The 24,944-nt window shown below is 37.4% G+C and overlaps 1 protein-coding gene and 1 pseudogene across 1 annotated transcript in view; both read right to left on the bottom strand.

Annotated features, from left to right (window-relative positions):
- Positions 1–2,958: 2,958 nt before the first annotated feature.
- Positions 2,959–3,821, bottom strand: LOC138172212 (galectin-3 pseudogene; annotated as a pseudogene).
- MEX3C (mex-3 RNA binding family member C) overlaps positions 2,959–24,944 on the bottom strand; it is a 32,308-nt gene continuing 10,322 nt past the window's right edge. The window contains exon 2 of the mRNA XM_069101894.1: positions 2,959–14,789. Coding sequence (XP_068957995.1) covers positions 13,564–14,789 — 1,226 coding nt within the window. The 3' untranslated portion in view covers positions 2,959–13,563. The remainder of the gene's footprint in view (positions 14,790–24,944) is intronic.

Here is a 24,944-nt window from a genome sequence, read left to right as displayed (position 1 = left end):
TTTGAAGTCACATTGACCTGAGGCCCAGTGTTCTATCTACTGTGCTACCTAGTTGCCTCTAGGCAGAAAAGGGTAGTTATCAGAGCCATAAGCTGAAGAAATGTCAAGCAGAATACAAACTGAGGAAAATGTAATTGGATTTAGGATGCAAAAGATTTTTTAAAATAGTATTCTCCCCTCCCCCACCAATTACATGTCCAGACAATTTTTAGCATTCATTTTTAGAAGATTTTGAGTTCCAAATTTTTCTCCCTCCCTTCTCCCCCTTCCCAATAGGGATAGGTAATTTGATATAGGCTATATATGTGTTATTATATAAAATGTATTTCCATATTAGTCACAGTTGTGAAAAGGGAGAGAGCAAAAGGGAAACCCCCCCACAAAAAAGAATGCTTTGATCTGCATTTAAGAGTCCATCAGTTCTTCATCTTGATGTGGATAGCATTTTCCTTTGTGAATCCTTTGTACTTGTCTTGGGTTATCGTACTGCTGAGAAGAGCTGAGGCAATCATAGCTGATCATCACACAACATTGCTGATACTGATACATTTTCCTGGTTCTACTCATTTCACTTTGCATCAGTTCAAGTCTTTTGAAACCTGTGTATTCACCATTTCTTATTGCACAAAAGTATTTCATTACATTCATATACCACAACTTGTTCAACCATTCTTCAATTGATGGGCATCCCCTCAATTTCCAGTATTTCGTCACCACAAAAAGAGCTGCTGTATTTTTGCATACACAGGTTCTTTTCCCTTTTTAATGATCTCTTGGGGATAGAGATAGTAATGGTATTACTGGATCAAAAGGTACACAGTTTGGTTGCCCATTGGGCATAGCTCCAAATTGCTCTTCAGAATGGTTGAATTAGTTCGCGATTTCAACAGCGCATCAGCGTCCCAATTTTCCCACATCTTCTCCAACATTTATCATTTTCCTTTTTTTTTTTTTGGTCATATTAGTCAATCTGCTATGTGTGGAGTGGTACCTCAGTTGTTTTAATTTGCATTTCTCTTATCAGAAATGATTCAGAACATTTCTTCATATGCACAGCTTTGATTTCTTCATCTGAAGAAACATTAGTATCCTTTCACCATTTTCCAATTGGGGAAGGGCTTGTGTTCTTATACATCTGACTCAATTCTCTACGTATTTGAGAAATGAGGCTTTTATCAGAGACCCTTGCTGTAAAGACTTTCCTAGCTTTCTGCTTCCCTTCTAATCTTGGTTGCACTGGTTGTGTGAAATCTTTTTAATTTAACATAATCAAAATATTTTACATTTTGCAATGCTCTCTCTCTCGTTTGATTATGAATTCTTCCATTCTCCATAGAGTGACAGATAAACTATTTTAGTATTGATGTTACTACACTGTCTTTGGTACCTTTTAGCAAAATGTAGTTTTCTTCCTTATCTCTTTTAATTAGATCTATTTTTGCTTCTGCTTTGTCTGAGATCAGGATTGCTACCCCCGTTTTTTTTTTTTAACAACTTTAGTTGTCTGCTTCAAGTGTGTTTCTTATAAATGACATATTGTAGGATTCTGGTTTTTGATCCACTCTGCTATCTGCTTCCGTTTTATGGGATAGTTCATCACATCCACACTTATGATTACTGTGTATTTCCCTCCTCTATATCCTCTCTCTTGTCACCCATTCCCTCCTCAACAGTATTTTGCTGCTGTCCATTGCCTTCCCTGGTCTGCTCTGTCTTCTATCAGTTTTAATTTTCTCCCCTCCTACTTCCCTCTCTGTTAAGATAGATTTCTATACACAACTGAATGTATCTATTAATCCCTCTTTGAGCCAATACTGATGAGAGTTAAGGTTCAAGCAATGCCCATTGCTCCACTCTCCCATCTTTTCCTCCACTGTAATAGGTTTTTCACATCTCTTCATGTGGAATAATTTACCCCATTCTACCTCTCCCTTCCCAGTGCACCCAGTGTACTCATTTTTCTCATCCCCCCCCCCTTTTTAATGCCATTCCCTCAAATTCACCTTATACCTGTACCCTCTGTCTAGGTATATTCCTTCTAACTGTGCTATTAGTGGTAAAATTTTTAAGAATTATAACTATCATCTTTTCATGTAGAGATGTAAACAGTTCAGCTCTATTGAATCTCCTGTTTTCTTTTCCCTTTTTACCCTTTTAGGTTTCTCTTGGGTCTTGATATATTGGACATCAATTTCTTTGTTCAATTCTGGTCTTCTACTTACGAAAGCTTGAACTTTTTCTATTTCATTGAATGACCTTTTCCTCCCTTGAAGTATTATGCTTAATTTCACTGGGTTGGTGATTCTTGGTTGTAGTTCTAGGTCCTTTGGCTTCTGGTATACCATGTTTCATGACCTCTGATCCTTTAATGTTGCAGCTGCTAAATCTTGTGTATTCCTGATATTTGAATTGTTTCTTTCTGGTCACCAGTATTTTTTCCATGACCTAATAATTTTGAAATTCTACAATATTCCTTGAAATTTTATTTTGTTGATCTCTTTCCTGAGGTGATTGGTGGATTCTTTTATTGCTTATTTTGCTCTCTGGTTCCAGGATATCAGGGCAGTTAAAAAAAAAAAATTCTTGAAAGATGCTATCCACATTCTCCTTTTGATTATGGATTTCAGGCAGTCAGACTATTCTGACATTGTGTCTCCTGGATCTATGTTCCTTCTAGATATTTTACATTTTTTTCATTCTTTTGAATGTTTAATTGATTCTTGATGTCCATAGAGTCAATAGCTTCCACTAGCTCAATTCTAACTTTTATGGTGTTGCTTTCTTCAGTGAATTTTTGTGTCTCCTTTTCCATTTGGCAATTCTTTTTAAGCAGTTGTTTTCTTTTTTCCAAAGCTATGACTCTTTTTCTTAATTCTCTTGCATCACTCATTTTTTTTCTCATTTTTTCTTCTGTCTCTCTTATATGGTTTTTAAGCTCTTTTTGAGTTCTTCCATGAATTCTTTTTTTTTAGTGAAAGAACATTTATTAAATTTTGTGTGACTATGACAAAGAAAGTAAATGGAGTATGAGAACCTTTAAGATTACTCCCATAAGGAGCAGGAAGCACTTAAGTATATGTTTTACAGGAAAATTCCTTTAAAAATATTTCTGATCCTTTACATTTTTATCATAGTATTTAAGGTACTGGTAAGGTTAATATCACCAAAAATAAACGCTCAGCTTGTTGATCTCATTGAAATTTTCATTTGATGATTGTACTGCAACAAATAGGCATCACTGACAGCAACCTTGAAATGATCAATCTCAATGAGAATTTGAATTTTGAATGGTTTACCAGCTTCAAATGGGAACACAAAGTGTCCTTCCTCCTTTCCCCAGGAATTGTTGAATTTTGAATTACAAACAATTACTTGTCTGTTGTCCTCATTGAAGCGAGGATTGAACTGGAAGGCCACATCATTCCCTTTCTTGAAATCTACAGTAATTTTGTTTGCATGGGTTTTGTTGTGCCCATAATGGTTATCAGCATGCGAAGCATAATTCCTCCTGGCAAGGGAAGATCATAAGGCACTACCAGTGGGCCTGCCACAGCAGGTGTTGGTCCACTAGGGGTATTCATGGGCCCTGAAGGTGGATAAGCTCCAGGAGCACTAGGCTGTCCTGGAGCTGGATAGCTTCCAGGTGCTCCTGAACCAGGGTAGGCCCCAGGTGCTCCTGGACCAGGGTAGGCTCCAGGATATCCTGGGTATGCCCCTGGACCAGGAGGTTGGTTTCCCTAAGAACCTTGTGGGTTTGGATTTCCAGACCCAGATATGGAGTTATTAAGAGAAAATCCATCAGCCATTTTCCTGGAGTAGGGGCTTTCGTCTTTGTCCTGGAGTGGCTGGAGCGGTCACTTGCTAGGACTAGGCCAGTATCAGCTACGCAGTACCCTCCTCCATGAATTCTTTCTGGGCTTGAGACCATTTCCTGTTTTTCTTTGGGGTTTTGCCCACAGGTGTTTTGCCACTGTTGTCTTCTTCTAAATTTGTATCTTGATCTTCCCTGTCACCATCACTTTTGATGGTCAGATTCATTTTTGGTTTATCTTTCTTGGCCTTTTTCCTTTCTTTTAAATTTGAGCTCTGTTCTTCAGGTGGAAGGGGCACTGTCTTGGGCTTCTTATGCCAGTGGTTGCAGGCCCTGTTCACCTGGTGCTGCACTGATGTTGCCCGCAGGCACATGGGGGACCCTCATGTCTTGGACTGTGGGAGGGAGATGTCTGGTGCTGCTGGAGACTGTAGAAGTCTGGCAACTTACCTGGTGCTGATGTCTGCATGTGCTGAGGCTGGTGGGGTGTTTCTGTATTTCCCCACATTGAAGCACATAGTTGTCTGGCCACTGGAGGTTGCTAGTTTCCCCAGGGCTCTACTGAAGCATATCACTGGTCCTGGTGTCAGTGCACTGGGGATCAGGATCTCCCGCTGAGGTAGGGATTACCGCTCACTTGCTGGGAGGCTTCCTGTCCCAGGCTGCATTCTCCTTTTACATAAGTGAAACAGACCTTTTCTTCGGATCTTCCACATTTCTTGGGCTAAAAGATTATTTCATCCTGTCTTCTAACTGGTTCTGCTGTTCCAGGATTTGTTTTCGGGCACTATTTGTAGTTGTTTGGAGGTGAATATGGGAGATACTGCGATTTACTGCTTGTTCCATCATCTTGGCTCCTGGAAGTCCTCAATGCAAAAGATATTAGGCAACTTCTGTGGGTCAAACCCAGGTCTCTCCTGACTCCAAGTTCAGCACGTTTTTTTTTTTATTTAAAATTTTTTTTATTAATTGGTTTCCTTTTAGTTTACAGGATTCAATTCCACAATTCCTTGAGTTTCACATTTTGTCCCCCTCCCTCCCCTCCCTTCCATGGCGGCATATAGTCAAGTATAGGATCTGTAAAGACGGATTGTACCAGCTGGAATGAAAAATCAAGTTCAGCACTCTTGAACAGCATCATATTATCTCAGTTCCCTTTCAACTCTAAACTATCATGATCATTTAGGCCACACCCTCATTATTTTACAAAGAGAGATTACATTGATTTGACAAAGGTTAGAGTTAATGGAAAAAGCATTAGAGGATTCCCCCCCATTGAAATACTGATAGTCAATATTAGGCCCATCAATAATCAAAAAAGGAACCACCTATAGTCAGTCACTTACATGTGCCTACAAAGCTCTTAAGTAGTGTAGGACAAGTGATGGATCTAATTACTTTCTTATGAGGATAATATACACATTAATTTCTGGCTGGATGATCATCTTTTATAAATTATAAATCCTTTTAGGCAGGATTTATTGCATAACTGGAGTTTCAAATTATAGCAGTAAAATCTTGGCACTTATTACATACTGTAAGACAACACTTCTGTTATCTGTCAGAACAAACCTCTACTTTCATAACCATCTTTTAGCTCGAATCCAGCAAATCCCACTCTCTTGGATCTATACACATAAAAGATAATCCCATCAAATTTACACTGTAACCTCTGCCCTGAGATTACACAATCTTGGAGCTGGAAGGACAGGGAGGTCTAGGTGCTTAGACCAACTTGTCCAACAATTCCTCCTCACAGAAGACCCCCCAAATAGAAAGCACTCAATTCCTCTATCTGCAAATGTTTCAACATGTGCTACATAAAGAAAAAATGACTTCAAGGAGGAAGTGTGGTGTAAGAATAGCTGACATTTATTTACATAATTTACAACCACTAAATCATTTGATCCTTAACCTTGTGCTGTATGTTCAGTGGGTATTATAATCCCTATTTTACTGAAGAAATTGAGGCTCAAAGAGGTTGGGTCTTGCCCATGTTTATTCATAAAGATAGCAAGTGCCAGAGATGGAATTTAACTCACATTTCTCCTGATTCTGCATATATTATTCTTTCCACTAGACAACACCACATCCAATATGTAATGTACAACATGGAGTCAGGAGACCTGTGTTGCAACCTCATCTCTTTTACTAACTCATCTTTAGTATTTATTTGCCAAGAAGTTTCCCTAGTTAAATTTATGATCAAAAGGAAATTAGAGACATGCCTGAACATAACATTTTGAGCCAATTTTCTTGGTGGTCTGCTTAAATTAGAGGGTACGACAGAAATTCTGCTAATTTCAAAATTTAAGGGTAAAAGGTAGTTTTGTGAAGTAGCATCTTCTCCCCCTTTAAAAGGAATGGTTAATGGGTAATTGGAGGAAAAAAAAGAAGTTTTAAAAGCTATGCAAACTATCAATAACTACATGGGAAAATGTTCCAAATCATAGTAAAAGAATCTGGAAAATTAAAACTCAGATTTCATCTTATTTTTGTCAAAGAGATAAAAAATAGAAATGGTCAATGTTAGAAGAACTGTGGGAAATCAGGCACATAGTGGTAATACGGTTCAATAAAAGAAAATTTACTAATCATATATATATGTGTGTATGTGTACGTATGTATGAATGAGACACAGAGATCTCACTACTGGGATTAGCCTGATAGAGGTAAATGACAGAAATACCAATCTCACATATACCAAAAGGGATAGCAGCATTCTTTATAGTAACAACAACAAAACCCTGTAAACAATCTAGGTATACTTCAATGGGAAAATGGTCAAACTATAGATATAAACAAAACAGAATATTGCTTTGCCCTAAGATAAATATGAAGGATTAAGAGAAATGTGGGAAAATGTCTTGCATTACTGTTTTTGTTATACAGGGCTTTATGGAGGGGAGAGGGGAATAGTATTGGAAAGTCAGAGTGATGCAAAAAAAATATAAGAAGTACAAATAAACATTTGTTTAAACAAAAAGGTACCAAAATGAGATGCCTAAGGTACTTTGGTGAAATGGAAGACTTTAGGATAGCACTGGCAACTGTGCATTAAAGTTCATACTTAGACTTTCCTCCTCATTCTTAATTCTGCTTAAGAACAGAACATCTCTCTCCACTCTATCTCTTGCAGGGTGGAAAAATAATACGGAATGAAACTTGTTCCAATTTTATTTTTTAAAAGAACACTTAACGAAAAGAGAGGCAGTGAATAGGGGACTGGACTCGAGGTCCCTTCAAGCTCTAAATTGATGGCCCTATCAAAAACAACTGAAATTAGTGAGCTTTTTAAAAAAAAGTCACCCACCTGTATCCCTCCTCCCTAAATAGGCCCTTTCTTTGTAGATTAAACAAAGAACCAAAGGTTCTTCTCCAAGAAGAAGTCTAAATTTAACTCAACAAGTATTAACATCTAGAAGGATCAGAATTTAGTCATAACTTGAAGGACGAAGCTAAGTTGACTGTCATAATGCAATTTTTTAGTCTATATGGTAAAAAACAGGATGAAAAAAAAATTTTTTTAAATCAACTGACCAATGTGGTCAAGCATATTCTGGAAAGACAAGGGGAGTTCTAAATCAGATAACTTAGCTGGAATTCTTGGCTCACTACTTTGTAGTTATTTCCCTGGGTAACTTATGCTAGGGTGCTGTGAATACAAAGGCAAGAAATGTTCTGAATAGTTATACCTGTTTCCCCAAATCTAAAATGGGAAGACTCAGGGGTGGCTAGGTGGTACAATGAACAGAGCACCGACCCTGGAGTCAGGAGGACCTGAGTTCAAATCTGGCCTCATACACTTGACACTTACTAGCTGTGTGACCTTGGGAAAATCACAACCCCAAATTGCCCTGCCTTCCCTCCTCCAAAAAAACCAATTATACTTTACTTATGGATTGACGATTTTGAGTTTCCATACCTTACTTAGACAAAATCATTTTAAAGATGAAATAAAGTTTTAAAAAACCAAGAGGGCTCTTGTTCTCTCTCCCAACACCCAGAAAGACAAATAATAGTAGGAAGAGTTCCTACAGGGCATGGACTGTATAATACCTTTCACATACAGTAAGCATTTAATGTTATTGAATAGACTAAAAACAAACTCAGGAAAATTTGATAAACTTTTCTTGATTCTAAACACCTGAATTTAAGGAATATCAGTAGGAAGAAGTCACATTAAAATTAAACTAGTTAATACTGGATTATTCCAATCCAGTAGTAATCCATGATATCAATGTGTCTCCCCACCCTCCCCTGCTCCTTTCCCCCAAAATCAGCTATCCTGTCTTGTGATTCCCAAAGTATCATCTGAAGTTTATTCTGCTCTACACAGGAATGTTTTCCCCACACAAACCCTGAGCAAAGGAAAAGTTAATATTCTTAACATCATTATTTATGTGACTATACTAGAACTAGAACACCTAGCCCAGAATGATTTCCAACACAGTTTAATAATGTCAAATGCTTTTCAAGCATGGAGTTAGTTAATTTCAGCAAGTCTATATTATATTCTTTAATAATGGAAAGCACCACCCTGTCTACCTCTGCATTTGAAGCCCCAAACTCCTAACTATTCTTATTCTTCAAGGAAGGTGTATCCTTAACAACTATACACAATACCAGTGATCCCAAAACACCAGAAATGGAAATTTTGCTTTATGGACAACTCTCAGTGTTCATTTCCTATTGGAATTGTTTTTGTTTTTATTTTAGGCATTAAATCTCGACCATTTAGTGGATGGAAAACAAGGCTCATTTTAAATGATTTTTACAAATGGTTAGCATCTGAAAAACGTATAGTAGCTTATCAGTTATTCCCACCTTCTCCCCAGCTCCACTCTGGAAACTACAAAAAACCCATGTTTTTCTAAGGGTAGTCTCTAGTTTCCATACTTCAGCACAGATGATTCATTAGCAACTCAAATCCCTACCCTATTCCAGTCTTGTACTGAGTGCCTTGGTATTCCCCACCTCTTGGAGAAAGAATATCAAGTAAAAAGTATAATACGTTATGTTTCCTAACATCTTGGTCTTCTGATTAGAAAAGATTTAGGTATCTTTGCATTCAAATGTGGAAATATTTGCAATTCATTTACCAGTTCCATTTCATTTTTATTTCCATAAAAGTTTTCTAGTCCGTTAAAAAAAAAGTTTATAATCTTTATTCTGAATGCATTGCCATTAGTCAGCTTACCTATTATTTTGGATTTGAGTGGACCCCAAAACTGGGAAAAGCCTTTTCTGGGGACTGTAAGGGGAGATGCAGCTAAATTTTTCCCTCTTTTGGTACTATTTAATATACATTCAAATTCATGCAATCATGCCAGGCTTTGCAATACTTTCTACTGTGTTGGAGGATGATACATACTTAATGTTCACTGTTATTAATCTCTACATTCTTAACAAATTTCTTATTCCTTAACAAATAATCTTCTTGGAGTTTCTTAGTTTTGATTGGAATTAAATTGTTTAATACAGCTCCAAATTTTGGCGGCCACATGAGTTGTGTGACTGACCACAGGCAAGTAATTGAACCTCTCTGGGCACCAAACATTTGCACTACTGCACAAAGATATTGTAAAGAGTGAACTTAAAAAATCTTAATGCATTATATACTTCTGAAATGTTATGTACTTTAAGATCTTACCATGGAACAATATATGTCACAAAGCAAATGTTTTCATTTAAGAGTTACAGGGTTCTAATATGTTCTAACATGTCTTTAAAGACTGGCATTATCTGAGAGCAAAAAGGAAAAAAAAAAAACGCTTATTTTTAGGCGTCAGGTTACAAACCATCCCAGTTCTTTGAGATACATTAATGGTTTAAAAAAAACGGAAGGGTTTAAACCAGTAAGTCAAACATTACCATTAACTTAAACTTGGCACGCCTACATGCAAAACTTAAGGAATTAAAATACTTTTTTATAATTTCCTGTCCTCTTCTTTAGCTTTTTTTGTGCATTACTGCGCAGTCCCTAATCTCAGAAGCGAAGAACAAGTAAACATTAATAGTTTACAGGGGAGTCTTAAGCAATATGTCAGAGCAGTTCTAAGTTGTATTTCCTAAGTGCTTCTCAACCTTTGCATACTTTGTACACTATTCCTCCCTCACAGCAACTGAAAAAATCAGTTGGTACAATAATAATGATGGAACAAGTGCTTGTTATGTCTTTCTCTCCTAGTTTTGACTCTCAATAATCCTTCTCTCCCTCCCCCAAGTGCTTCATAATAAGAGAATGACTCTAAATCAGGCTCAGTATTCTTGATGAAATAATACTGTTTTTTGTTGGGGGGGGGGGGAAGAGTTTTAAAAAAATAGTGTAATATATTGGAAAGAGTTAGGAGGTTCCAAATTCCAACTCTTTATTACCTGTGTGACCTTGGATAAGCTACATGATGAACCCCACTTTCCTAATCTGTAAAATGGGAATATGTGCATTACTTACCTGCTTGGGTTACCTGAACGAACAAGGAAATGTATGCAAAACACAATGTAAACCAACACAAAAATGCCTTTAGATGATAAAAGTAAAATTTCTGGACCAATTTTATTACAATGGCATCCATCCCTCCTGTTTTGTAGAAAGGGTAGAAAAGTTCTGTTTTTTTTAAGTTTGGTCAACTTTTCTATATCTGCATTGCTAATTATCTCTTAAGTGGTGTTCTAGGTTCCTCAACCTTGTGAAAGGATGAAGCATATAGTACCTGACTGATTTTCAAAATGGCTCCCCACCCCCATGAAATGCAAGATCACTTACTGGATTTTCTAGTTGTAAAATGGAAGCTTCCAGAACAAAATGTTGAAGTCATGTGAAGACAATGAAATCCTGACCATGTAGAAAACAGAAGTTAACAAAAAAGGAGCTTGAAAATGCATTCTATTGCGTGACCTTGGGCAAGTTATTTAACCCCAACTGCCTTATCTTCCCCCTCCAAAAAGGAAAAAGAAAAAATGCATTCTGTCTAAATATGAAAATATTAGGAAAATATCTAGGAATTATGTAAGTCTTACGCTTCTCTTGGGTAACCCTAAAATAGCCAAACCAGCAGTAGCTGGCTTCAGTATACTCCATCCATATCCTCTAAGGCATATATGTTCTACATTCTGGCACGTCCTTTTTTTTTGCCTTTTGGAGGGCGACTGGGGTTAAAGTACCTTGCCCAAGGTTACATGGCTAGTTTTTGGGTGTGGGTGTTTGGGTGTAAGTGTCTGAGGCCGGAACCAAACTCAGGTCTTCCCAACTCCAGGGCCAGTGCTTTACTCACTGCACCACCTAGCTGCCCCCTGGCATGTACTTTTAAAGAGCATCTGTTAAACTATTATAAAACAACTTTATGGCAGTCACACAATAACAATTTCCATATTCAAAATTGTTCTTTCTCTAAAATGAACGCTTAAAAAAGTTTTGAAATCACCTTTTCTTTTGCTTTTAAAAACAATGCAGCAATTCCTCTCAATATTACCAGTTCAATTTCACTGCAAGAGCACTATTCAGTCACAAAAACTTTCAGTGGATGCTTGGCAAATTAAGTACACTTTTTATTTAGTTTGGGGATTTTACTGAATACTAGCTTAAGAAAGGTGTAGTCAATAACTTTCTCACAACTGTGCAAAAACACTATCATTCAAAAATGTAAATAAATGGCCTTAAAAATCAGTTAAACTCACTAAAAAAAATTTCCCCAAATGGCAGTAAAAGGAATAGTCAAATTTTGGTATCAGTGAAGAAAGGTATAAAGGTGCAGCACCAGTGCTGTACACTAAAAATAGCTATGGTACAAAAGGACTGAAGTCTTTTTTTTAAAGGGAAGAATCCATAAAAGAAAATTTACATTTGGTAATAAATGTGTTATGCTACTTCAAATTGCCAATGACAAGATGAAACCAGCAAGGAGAATACATTCAAGTTAATGGAAACAAGTCTTTATTAAGTAACTTTTAATATCAGAAAAATAAAACTCTTATAATTCTCTTTACAGCAAATATATAATATCAGTGCTTTGGCCATCTTCAGTTAAAGGCCCTTTATCATAAAATATATGGTTTTTAAACTTTACTCAAATTGAATTTATAATCCCTATGACTTCCCTACATATACATAACAAAAAAGTGTAGTAAAATTAGCAAATACTAAACTATATTGATAGTTTTATCATTCTTAGTTTGTAGTTTATAGAAATGGTACACGCACCTAATATATGTCGATTCCTTGGCTTATTAGTTGCAGTGTACAATGCAATAAAATACAAAATACATGCTTGGTGAACATTCGTTCATATCTACAAGAGGGCAGCTAAAGATTAGGCTTCAATACTGACATTTAACTATCCTACAAGCAATTAGCATTAAAGGTATGCATTACATCATAATATGCCATCAAGGCAACTTTTATACTGAAAAAATCAAAATAAAAACCGTTATTTGTAAACTTTTATACGAAATGTAACTCTTCAAGTGGAAATAAAAAATAAAATTTGTTTATTTACTAGTTCAATACACATAGGATTTCTTTTTTTTTTTTTTGTTATACTGAGAAAAAAAGCTTTTGCGCCTTGGGAAAATAATGCTTCAAAAATAATTAGTAGAAAAATCCACTGGGATACTGTTTTGTCCTTTTTGATGCCAACACAAGATTTGGGATCGTACTGAGGATGATGAAGTTAAAGACATCCACAGGTTGAAATGTAAAAGCTCATGTTAAATAAATCTTTCCTTATGATTGGAAATAGGTTTTGAAATGAAGTAAACTGATTGCAGGTTATTGTCACAGCTGCTTTTTGTGTATTATACTTAGGGTACTGTTATCCCTCCCACTCCCCCCCCTTCGATTACTAAAAATAAAATATATTTATAATGTGCAAGACAAATATGGATTGAACATAAAAATGTTTCACATTTAGATCTATATACTCTCTAAAAGTAATTAATAATAGCTTGATCGGACTAATGAATGGAATGTTAGCATCCTCACTATTAGCCAAAATATGTGCACCCCAAAGCTCTTAGTGAAATGAGAAAAATCCAAACAGATTTTTCTACATTACATTAAGAGAAACAATGGGTAGGAATTCACAATTGAGACAAATCCATTCCTGATCCTCTGATCACACCATCCACAAGAACTCTGGGCGAGATGAAGGTCAATGCAGCAGTTTTCTTCCCAAATTATTAACAGTGATCTATTCAACTGCCACCAGCCCTATCCATTCCAATAAGTCAAAACTATGCATTAAAAAGTTACTTGCAATCCTGCAGAATTAGGCATAAGTTGTTGTGAAATAAAAAACCTGTTTTTCAAAACTGGCAGTGTAAAGAAGGCAGCACTGGAAGTGTCTGATAGATCAATAATGCCAAGTACCCTCCATAAACGTTTAATATGGTTAGGCTACGGGACTTAACGCCTTCACATATTGGAAGTCACAACTTCTCTCATAGGCCTATAAAGCCTATCATCTCTATGTTATGAAAGCTGAGCTGAACTCAACTTTTAATCAATCTTATGTGAGCTATGTCTCTGTTTATTAGAACAGTAATTGAAACCAAACTAGTAGACAGAGACCACCTAGGTTTAGTGTTACCATAGCAGCCTTTTAGAAAATACAAGTTTACTAACAACTTTAGCCTAATCCCAATAAAGCCTGATAACAGTCATAAGAATTCATTAGGAAGTTTACTGGGGGTACCATTATACCCATGCTTTTAAGAGTCCATATAGAGATATAATATTATGTATATATATATATTTAAGAGTGAATTTGGATTGCCTGAGTAACAGCTGTCTGGCAAACTGGACATGATGGCGTTCTCTTTTCACAGATCTTGTTGGCACATTCCATGCAGAAGAGGTTGTGGCCACATGGAACTAGGGCAGCAATAACTTCATTCTCAAAGCAAATCACACAGTCGTGCTTTCGTCTTGACTCTGGAGGTGAACTTGACGTGGAACCACCATTGGAAGAGGAGTAACTGTTGGTACCATTAGAAAAAGCAGGGATATATATTGGAAGGCCAACATGGTTGCCTGTACCAGGCGGGTCACTCCTAACCCTCCGAGCTAGTGGATGTTCTATGCCTTCAGGAAATGTGGGAGAGAGTCGAGGAGTTGATGGCTGACTTCCTCTACGCTGAGTCTTCATGTTACCAGAAGGGTCACCACCAAAACCAGAGAGTGGGTTTACTGGTTCAAAAGGAGTCCAGATAGTTTGGGATGATGTTGGTAAAGAGTCAAAGGCAGGAGAATCAACTGCAAGATCTTCTGAGCCCACAGATGGTAGTGTTTCCCCAAACCAAAAGTTTCCTGTGCTGAATGGGCTTGTTGGACTGAAGTCAGCCAACCTATTGCTTCCAAAGTAAGAATCGGTAGAACCACTTCCCAAAGAACTTGAACTATCATTTCGATAATTGGATATCATTCTGGTACGGCTAGGAGGAACTGGATTGGAAGAAAGCCATGCTGAGCTAAGGGTGCCCCCTTCAAAGCTCACATCTGTACCATTGTAATGGAAATCGTTTTCTTCATTTAGCTCAATGTAGTTTCCAGTACGCATGGCAATATGCATTTCTATTTCTTCACGTGCTCGGTCTACGTTTTCGGGCATACCTGTCACCTCAAAGACAGGCTCCTTATCTCTGCTTGGAGTAACTATATATGTGTGGGTCTGCTGCTGAATCCTTTTAATGGTTGCTCCTTTGGGTCCAACCACCAGTCCTACAACACGGTAAGGTACTCTGACTTGGACTGTGGTCTGACCTGGCAAATTAGGTGTGCATGGCAACCCCCCCAGTGCAGGACCATTTTTGTTGCGAGATGCTCGAATCATGGAGAAGTGCTCGGCAGCTGAGAGAATTTCCCTTTTGGCCATGGCTACATCTTCTTTCCGTCCAGTGACAACAAAAATAGGTTCTTCACCACGAACAGGTGTTTTGATATATGTATTTGTCTTGGCCCTTAGTGCTTTAATTTTACAACCTGTCAGAGAAAGAAAAAAAATAGCCTTTAGTGGGAGACAGAGGAGATCCAAGAATCAATACTTTTTTCAAAGTTTTACAATGCCAAATGACTTGTGGTACTGGAACCAGAGGAAATTACTTGGAAACTGTTAACACTTTCCTATTATGAATACTAATAACTGCCAGAAATCAAGGAATCATTTAGTAACTACCACTTATTTTAAGTAGATAGTTGGCAAAATAATCAATTTTTAGTTTGTATTCTCTGTTATACAAGTACATAGTCACTGAAAGAGAATATAAAATCAAATGCACTTTTCCCTATCAACTATGCAAAATACAGTATAAATACTGTATTGTACTCAGGATGCAATACATACAGATTGTCACTCAGAAGTATAGTCTTTGATAGAGATTAGGGAAATGGAAGGTGGCCTTTATTGGACAGAGAGCTGCTCTCTTGCTTAGGAACAGATGAGTGTTAAGGACCTTAATCAAGCATTACAAAGCGAAGGGTGCTAGGAGAGGGGCTACTTTTAGGAAAGTACCTGTAGTTGAGTAATAAGGTATGTGCACCATTATGAATGTAACATTCTTAGACTCAGCAGTTACAATTATAATCATTGAATCATTGAAACAACAGAACATGAGTGGGTTTTTCCCCCTACACTGTCCAAGCTGACAATCTGGATCAACCAAGAGATTATCCTGTTGTACAGATAGCTCGTGCTTGCTAAAAACTCTGTAATTCCAGTAATAGCTCTAACACATAAATTTATCGAAGGCTGATGCAAAAACTATCTGAAAATCGTAAGCGTTATAAGGAGGCACAGCACAGGCACATGAGTACAAGGTTCTCTGAAATACTCAATACTCTATAGGTTTTAAAGCAGAAGTTAATTCAAGGTCAATAATTTGTGAAAGAATTTCCTAAGTCTTGCTCATTAAGAAAGCTTGGCTTTGTTTATGAGTATGACGTCAATGTTAACACTCTAAAAACTCTTGTTACATATAGGAAAAATAGGTCAACAATTTACAATTACAGTAAGATGATTCAATTCAATAAGGATTTATTTATTCTGCACCTAGCACAGGGAGATAACAAAAAACAGAACCTCTGTAGCTCCCTACCTATCCTTCAAAGATCTTACAAATTCTCCCATGAGAAAACATTTATTGGTAAATAACTACAAAATACATACAACGTAGTTTTGCAGGCAGGAAGCCAGAGAGCACTAAGAACTACAAAGATCAAGGTCTGAAGGCATCTCAGTTGAGCTTTGAAGAAAGCTAGGGATTCTGGTAAGAAAAGGGAAAGAGGGAAAGCATTTGGGGAGGTGGAAATCTGTGCAAAGACAAGATGACAGGTGAATAGTAACATATATGGAGAGTGATAAGTAGGGCAAATTGGTTGGAGCATAAAGTGGGGGTGAAGGAACAATGGGACATGAGAACTGTTTGGAAAGAGGTTGGAGGCAAATTATGAAGGACTTCGAATGAAAACAGAAGAGTTCGTAATTTATCCTAATGGCACTAAAAGTAGCCACTGTAGCTTTTTTTTTTTTTAAAGGAAGTGGTTGAGATTTTCAGATATGCATGTGGAAGATAGATGGGAGGAAAAGAGGAGTCTTAATTATTTATGTGTTCTATCCCAATTCTTATATATCAAAACTGTAGCAACAAAAATGTTAAAGGTGGTGCAAAGCAAAGATTATAAAGCATGACATCAAATTTCTATCATGACACTACAGGAGCTGAAATGCATGGTGCTATGCTTCTGTTCTGCATACAGTTCAAGCTGAGGGTTGGGAGGTGGGAGTCTGTAATGAATATTAAAATAGCCTTCTATATATGTGAAATAATATATAATAAGGACTTAATTTATGATAACATTCATTGAATTCTAAGGTCAGAAACCTAGAATATTAGCATACAGATTCATTCAGGCCATAATACTTAACAGATTCAGAGAACCAGATCGTTCAAATTTCAAAACAAAAAAGCCCACACATATCAACATAAAAGGAATGACGTTCTTGCTAGTTATGCTATACTAATTCAACAGTGAATTTTAAAAGTGATTAAATTAATTTCTGGAATTTCTTTTTCCTATCTGCTGCTTCATGGAATGTCTAACGCTGAATTTCCTTTCCTCGAGCCATCGCACCTTCTTCCAAGGCGGAATACTTCTGATGGCTAAGAGAAAAACGTCTGCCATATCTGATCTATGGAAAATCAATTCTCTATCTAGGGAGAACTGCCAAGCTAAGCTAGCCAAATTCAAGGAACGGATTAAAGGAGTCAAAGGAAGCCTGGAGATTATGGATAATAGGTTGTGACAGAACAATTCTCTTACTCATGGTGGATGCTGTTATCAACATATAAGTTATCTTTCTACTGGAAAAAAAGAAAACAAAATTACTTGATACTAGGGAAGTGAAGTGGGATGGACAAAGAGAAAGAAAAGAAGGAAGATGTGAAGGCTTAGAACTACTTTCCCCCTCCCTCTAGTGATGAATTGAGGCCATGTGTATACCAGAGAAACAGAAAACAGGTGAAGTCAGGGCTTAATCAATGAGTAAAACCAGCTTTAATCAACTAATGGATTTGCATGATACAAAAAGACCAGGATAGAAGTGGAAAGTGAAAAAACATCTAGTGAAAGAGTAGAAAAAAAAATTTAGTGAAAATAAAAGAATATACTTAATACTCCTCCCAAGGAAGTAGATGAATTCTGTGCTATATAAAAGGTAAAATTTCTTGTATTAGTAATGGCTTGGAAGTAAAACAGAAGGGCAGCTAAATAGTAAAAAGATTAGGGGGGAAAAAAGGCAGCTTATAAACCTATGGCTAGGAAATCTATGAGTTTCTTGGTACTCTCAGAAACTAATAAAGGTAGATACTTTGTAAGAATATTGTGTATGTGTGCGCATGAGCACACATGTAAGCCAGATCAACTACTAGATAAAGTTATCAATGAAAAGCAGAGAAGAAAATGAAATAGAATAAAAATGTCCTGGGAACTTTATTATGGTTTTATAACTTCTATCTGTGGATGAAGTATTGGGAAGTTGAGGCAGCACTAGACCAAGTCAGATTTAGTAGTCATTTCAGAAATATTAGTCCCAAAGACTCAGCCTTGCCTTTTAGCTTCTTTTGGAATACTTTGGGGGTTTGCTGAACATTAGACTTGACTTTTCTGATTCCTGGGTGTTAGCAATCTTCAAAAGATGCAGAGACAGTAATAAAACCATGCATATAGTAAAGGCTATATAAATCTTGCTTCTAGGTAAGGATTCTTAACTTTTTTTTTTTTTAAATCAGGAAGCCGAACAAGACACCCTCAGGGAGGGACAGTATGTGCTAGACAAGTCATAGCACCACCATAGCCACCACTGCCACCTCCCCTTGGAATCCAAAGCAGATAATCCAGGACCCAGAACCCAGAACCCAAGAACCTTTGGAATAGCAATGGTTCCAGCCCAGGCTATGCATTTATCATGCTGGGAAACAGCTTTTGTGGAGATGCAGACTAGCAACTTCACCTGCAGGAGTAGCAAGTTTGGTTATTGTAGGCTCAGTCTTCTTATTTCCTCCACCCTTCTCCATCACTCAGTCTTCCATCTCCTGTGGATATCCTACTTGATATTCCTAGCACAAGACCCTCCAACCCTGAACGTTCTCACTGGTGATCCACTGTGCCTGGAGCTCTTTCCTGGTTTCCCTCAAGCCTCCGTTGAAACTGGCACAAGCCTTTTCTAGTCTTCTTAATCTTGGGGATCCTCCCTGCCCACCCCCCATCTCCAATTTATCCTGCATATATCATGTTTGTGTAGAGCTGTTTGAATATTCTCATGACACTGTGAGCTCCTTGGGTTGGGCTTTTTTTTGGCCTTGCTTTGTATTCCCCAATGTTAACTGACCGTGCCGCCTGGCACAAAAGTAGATACTTAAGCTTACTGACTTGTTGGATAGCCAGTGCAAAAGCGAGAGGTGGAAAATGGAGACAGTGTGCAGGGCCACAATAAGTAAGTCAATTTGACTATAGCGAGAGGAAGTGTGTGTATGTAATCAGAAAAGAGAGGAATAGAATCAGATTGGGAAGGGCTTTATCCTAAAGATAACACAGGAGAAGAATGAAGTGTCTTAGGGATTCTTAGTGGAGTTAGAGCGGGTCAATTAAGCACCTGCTATGTGATGGGTACTATGTGCTAAGCCTTGAGGGATACAAACAAAGGTAAATGACAGTTCCTGCCCTCGAGTAGCTGACAATCCAACGGAGGAGAAAAGAAGCAAACAAACATGTACCGAAAAAGCTATATATAGGACAAACAGCAAACTGTTAACAGAAGGAAGGCACTAGGCTTTTTGTAGAAGGTGAGATTTTAGCTGAGACTTGAAGGAAGCTGGAGAAGTTATACCAGAAGTTCTTATACTTTTCAATAACAAAGGAAATATTTCATTATTCCCTGGGGGAGGGAGTAGGTGAGACAAGCCCCTTCAGGGCAGATGGAAAGATACCAGGGGGCGTTGGGTGGGTGGGATGGACTGACGGACGGGACGACGTGATTAGCTTGATAAATTCTAGTTTCAATTCTCCCACCACTTCAATAGCTAGGGCCCACAGAGGATGAGGCCCAGGTGCTGCCTGCATTAACCTTCCCAGAGCTGGGAAGTCTGAAAGCTAAGGCTGCTCTTGGTAGTGAGAAGGGAGAGCAACAAAGCAGCAGGTTTCATGCCATCAAGTGGCTAGTTTGGGGCGTTAGGATTTCATTTTTCTCAAAGGCAGTTTCCATTAAAATCCAAATTTCTTAACTTAGGGCTAAAGACCCTCTGCAAGCTAGCCCCAAATTGCTTTTTTTGGTCTCTACCCCATAAAACTAAGGATCAGACAAACGATTCATTACACTTCCCCACGTCTGAATCTTTGATTCACACTGTCCCCAATATATCCAATCCTTTAAAATGGCATAGAAAAAACCCCACTAGACTGGAAGTCAGGAAACATGAATTCCCTTGGCTTCCTCCAAGTTCCATCTAGAATCCCACCTTTGTTTAGGAAGACTTTCCAAATCTCCCTTAATTCCAGGTAGGAGGGCTAGAGTTCAAATCACAGGCTTCACACACCTTGGGGAAGTTTTAACCTTTGTTCACCTCAGATTTCTCAACTATAAAACGAGAATAACAGCACTTATCTATCTTGAAAGGGTGTTATGAGGATCAAATGAGAAGATATTTGCAGAAAGCATAGTGACCGGCACATGTTAACATTATAAAAATATGAATTATTAGTTATTAAAAGGCCAGTTATTATTTTTTCCCACTTAACCTACCTACATTTCTCTGTATGTGGTCTCCCCCATTAGACTATGCGCTCCTTGAGAACAGGGGCTGTCTTTTTCTTTGCATCCTCTTGGTACAGAGTAGATGCTAAATAAGTGTTTACTGACTGTCACAGCTCGGCTTCTTTTGATCTAGTCTTCCTTCCTTTTTGCTAGTTTCCTCCTCATTTACAAAATAAGGAGGTTGGAATTCCAGTTTTCAATTCTATTATTGTAAACCCACCATAGAAGGTGCCTTGTAACCTTTTCCTTAACTCTTCCCCCCCCCCCCCTTTTTGGAGGGGGAAAGACAGGGCAATTTGGGTTAAGTGACTTGCCCAAGGTCACATGGCTAGTAAGTGTAAAGTGTCTGAGGCTAGATTTCAATTCAGATCTTCCTGACTCCAGGGGCCAGTGCTCTATTCACTGAGCCACCTAGCCACCCCCTTCTTAACTCTTTAACTTAAGTTAACTTAACCTTAACAACATATTGTCATTTGATGCTTAGCTACATTAATTATGAAAATAAACCAGTGTTCTATTCAAAGGCAGCCCCGGGCTAGGTGTTGCAGTGAAGAGAGTGCTAGAGTTGGAAAGGTCTGAAATCAAATTCTGCTTCAGATACTAAGCTATGTGACCCCAGGAACTTCTCTGTCGTAGTCTTCTCATCAGTAAAATAGAAATAATATAGTAAAACGGAGATAAGGGATTGTTGTGAGGATCAAATGAGAATATATAAAAAACATTTTGCAAATCCTTAAAGTACTATATAAATGTTAGCAATTATTATTACAATTATATTATTCTCTACAAGGTTTTAAGTTGCTCAGATGAAGTCAATATCTGGTGCTTGTTTGGAACAAAACTGTTAACAAACATACAATTAAGCAAACTAAATTCCCACATTATTATAAATTCTAAATAAGGAAAAGAACTGAGCTTCACAAATTGCGTATATACCTACAAGAATATATTTTCACTTGCTTTTTGGTATAATAGGAAAATTTAAGAAATTTCAATTATTTTAATGAAAATACCAGGTTCATTATCTTAAATTATAAAATGTTAGCTATTTGAGAAAGTCCTTACTTTCTAAATACAATGCAGATAATTTAAGTATTAAAGCAAAGAACACACCTGTAAGTTAAAAACAGATCATGGAACTGTAATATTCATATCCTTCAGTAAAATTAGCAAACTTACTTAGTCTACTGATTGTAATTTGCTGACTATCAGAGTACAAAAACAAATCGCTTTTGCTATTCATTTTTAAGGTTCTTCAGAAGGCATAATTATCAATGTTTTGAAATGCTTTTATCACGTCCCATGTTATAATGTGTAACTACAGCTAAATTTCACATAATGTATTTAATGGTTCTGTGGAAATTAATAGCTCTGTTTACTTGACTTTTTTTTGGCATAAAGATGTCACACCAAGGTAATGTTTGGAAAAGGAAATTGGGTCACAAAGAACATACAGCTCAATGGTGTACTGGTCTGTTTAAAAACAACAAGCAAAGGCCTCTAGCTACATGAGCAGACCTACAGAGAGAGCAAGGAAAAGAATCATACAAGATACGAAGGGGTATATGGGTAGGGAAGGGACAAGCCCACTCTGTGCCAGGCACTGTGCCAAGAGCTTAAAAAAGCAACTCATTTTATCTTCACAACAACCCTGAAAAGTAGGTGCTATTTATTATCATTCCCATTTTATAGCTAAGGAAACTAAAGCAAACAGAGGTTAGGTGATTTTCCAGGGTCACATAGCTAATATGTATCTAGGGCCCAATTTGAACTCAGATCTCCTTGACTCTTTAGCTCTCTATCCATTATTCTACCACCAGCGGCCTTCAAACCGCAAAACTGGCAGGCGACAAATCTTCTGATGTGTATAAAGTGGTTCTTTAAGAAAACAGAATTTTAAAATCAAATGTATGTTTAGCACAGAAAGCCAAAAGACCTCAAAATTCTGACTGATGCCTTAGTGAATAAGCGTATTTATAAGAGCAGTTATTCTCTGAGAATCCCCTTAAATTCAACTAATGTGATACAGTAGGAGTTGGGAGAAAAGGTTAATAAACTAGAAAATAAAGACAGAAACACTAAAATTACAACTGCATTCAACACTGTGTTAAATACTAAAATGACACTTCCTAACAAACTGGGTGTTTTGAACAGGTTATCACAGGTTAACTGTTTTTCCCATTTATAAAGTGGGAAGGCAGAAGTTAAGTAATTTGTTATTAAAATGCTATGATTTCACCAATGGCATGGAAGTACTTATTGTATTCAGTTCTAAGTCTTTAGTGCCACCCTTTCTCAAGTTTTCAAACTTCACCCCCCCCCCAACACACACACAAGAAAATAAGCAATCAGGACTTTTGGGTATAGCTTGTAATAATAGGGAGCTAGTTTCCAGATAATTTAAATTTACTACGGTTTATTTATGGTACATTGTGGCAAAACTGTATTCATCTATTCTCATTTCTTCCTCTACAAGCGTTTCCCCTCACTCTTCTCTCCTTTCATGACCCCCAAGGGGGTTGTAGACCGGCTCTGTGGGATGTGGAGGTGATGGACTATCACCTTCTGAGATCATCTCCCACCTGGCTAAGGAACTTCATCATGACCACCATGTCTCCCTGATGAGTGCTAGCCGCTGGCCCCCCCAATTCGATGGTGAACTCCTTGAAGGCAGTGCCTATCTAATGCCTTTCTTCCTACCCCTTAGCTCAGGGCCTGGAACATAGCAGGCACTTAATGTTTATTGACTCCTACACTCTGACTTTTCTCTACCCACTACCTATAACAAGACACTGCAACTCCCTGACTCTGGTTTTTTTCATCATCCATCCCCTAAGCGTGGACTTTGCCCACAGCATTGCCACTTCCTGGCTTTTCTGGTTTCTTTCAAGTCCCAGCTAAAATCCTGACTTCCATAGGAAGGCTTTTCAGATTCTGCACCCCACCCCCCAATCATGCTCTCATGCTAATGCCTTCCCTTTGCTGAATTGCAGATCATCATCTCTTATATATCTTGTTGTATTTTACTTGTTTGCATGATGTCTCCCCTATTAGATTATTGTTTGTCCTTTTTTCTATCCCTATCAGTTATCACAGCACCTGGTCCATAGTAGGCACTTAATAAATGCTTGTAGATTGGTCTTTGATAGTCAGTCTGAGTTTAAAATTAGAATATCCTATATGTGATAAACTACATAAATCTGAAAGATTGACAATACTTAAAAGTTAATAAATTTTTCTTTACAAATATTTGAATATAAGAAGCAGGACAAAAAAGAAACCAAATAACAGCATAAAACTTTAAAAAGAGGCTGATTTCATGAATTTGCTGACAGTGTAAGGGACTATGAACTTTATCCTCTCTACTCTCTGTCAATGGCACCTCTTTTTAGATATACACAGATTACACCTTTAGTACTTGCTTTGAGCATTACCAACAATGAATCAGGTTGTTCAGGGCGAAGTGTCTCCTCTTAAAAAAGGAGCAGCAGCCCAGCATCTACTCATTTGGTTGTTTTTTAGTAACGACTAACTCTTTGTGACCCACTTGGGGTTTTCTTGGCAAAGATACTGGAATGGTTTGCCATTTCCTTCCTGAGCTCATTTTACAGATGAAGAAATTGAGGCCAAAAAGGTTAAGTGACTTGACCAGGGTCACACAGTTAGTGTCTGAAGCCAGATTTTAATTTGGGAAGATGAACCTTCCTGATTTCAATCCTGACTGCCCCTCTCTACTCATACCTAGGACCTACTATTTATGTAGAGTTGAAATTTAGGCTAGCAGATCTTCCGTATACTCATTCCTTCATAATATATATATATATATATATAAAAGATCAAAATTTGTTTTTGCAAGTTTGTGTGACCTTGTGATTGCGAACTAGTTAAGAGACAATCTCATTATTTCCCCCCATCTGTTGAGGGGAAAAAGCCCACGGAACAATTTACATTAAAGTACAACAAAACCCCATGAAAAATTGGGACCCAATTGGAAGTTGTAATTTTTGAGTCACACTTGAGACTTGCCCACATTACTCTAAAAACCAAAAGTAAACCAGACTGGGATTATTTTCTGATTAAGTAGTAAACCATACTTTTAAAAAAGTGTAAGAAAATTGCATAATTTGTTTTCTTAAACTCAAACTTCCAAGAATTAAGCATTTTTCAGTCTATCACATTAGAAGTTAATAGTGTTGTCTATGTAGTACAAAGAACAAAGGGCTAGTAATGACAGACCAGATACAATTTGTCTTTACCAATCACTTCGTCATGTGATCATCTGTAAAATGGGATACAACCACTCACTTTCATTATCTAAGTCACAAGTCTACAGTGAGGCTAAAATGAAAATAGTTATGATTATGCTTTGAAAACAAGATAAAAGCACCGTAGAAACATTAAAGGAATATGTCAGTATCTTCTGGAGAAATGGGAGTCCAATTTTATTAAATATTGCAGTAAACATACATCAAAAGAAGAAAATACCAAAAAGTTGTGGTTCTGAAGTCATATATTCCCCTGGGTTGAATGAAATTTCTGTGGTTTTGAAGGGTGGCAGTCAAAAATGATATCCTAAGAGTTTTAGTCAGTGCTTTCAAGGAGGTCTATTTCTAGGAGAGAACATACCATGACTGTTTTTACTTCAATGCCCAGGATGCCATGGGACCCAGCCACCATCTTAACCATTCTGAAACAATTTATTTAAGCATATATGTATTTGAGCATATACGAACATATATTGAGCATGTATGTACAAAGTGTAGGAGATACAAATAGGATTAATGCAGCATCTGTACTCAATGAACTTTTCAAATTAAAACATGGAAATT

Source organism: Petaurus breviceps, unplaced genomic scaffold, assembly GCF_028583685.1.
Source record: "Petaurus breviceps papuanus isolate PSGF00001 unplaced genomic scaffold, PetGlider_PUasm1.0 128, whole genome shotgun sequence".
Lineage (NCBI taxonomy): Eukaryota > Metazoa > Chordata > Mammalia > Diprotodontia > Petauridae > Petaurus > Petaurus breviceps.
This window is presented reverse-complemented; position numbering and strand designations above follow the sequence as displayed.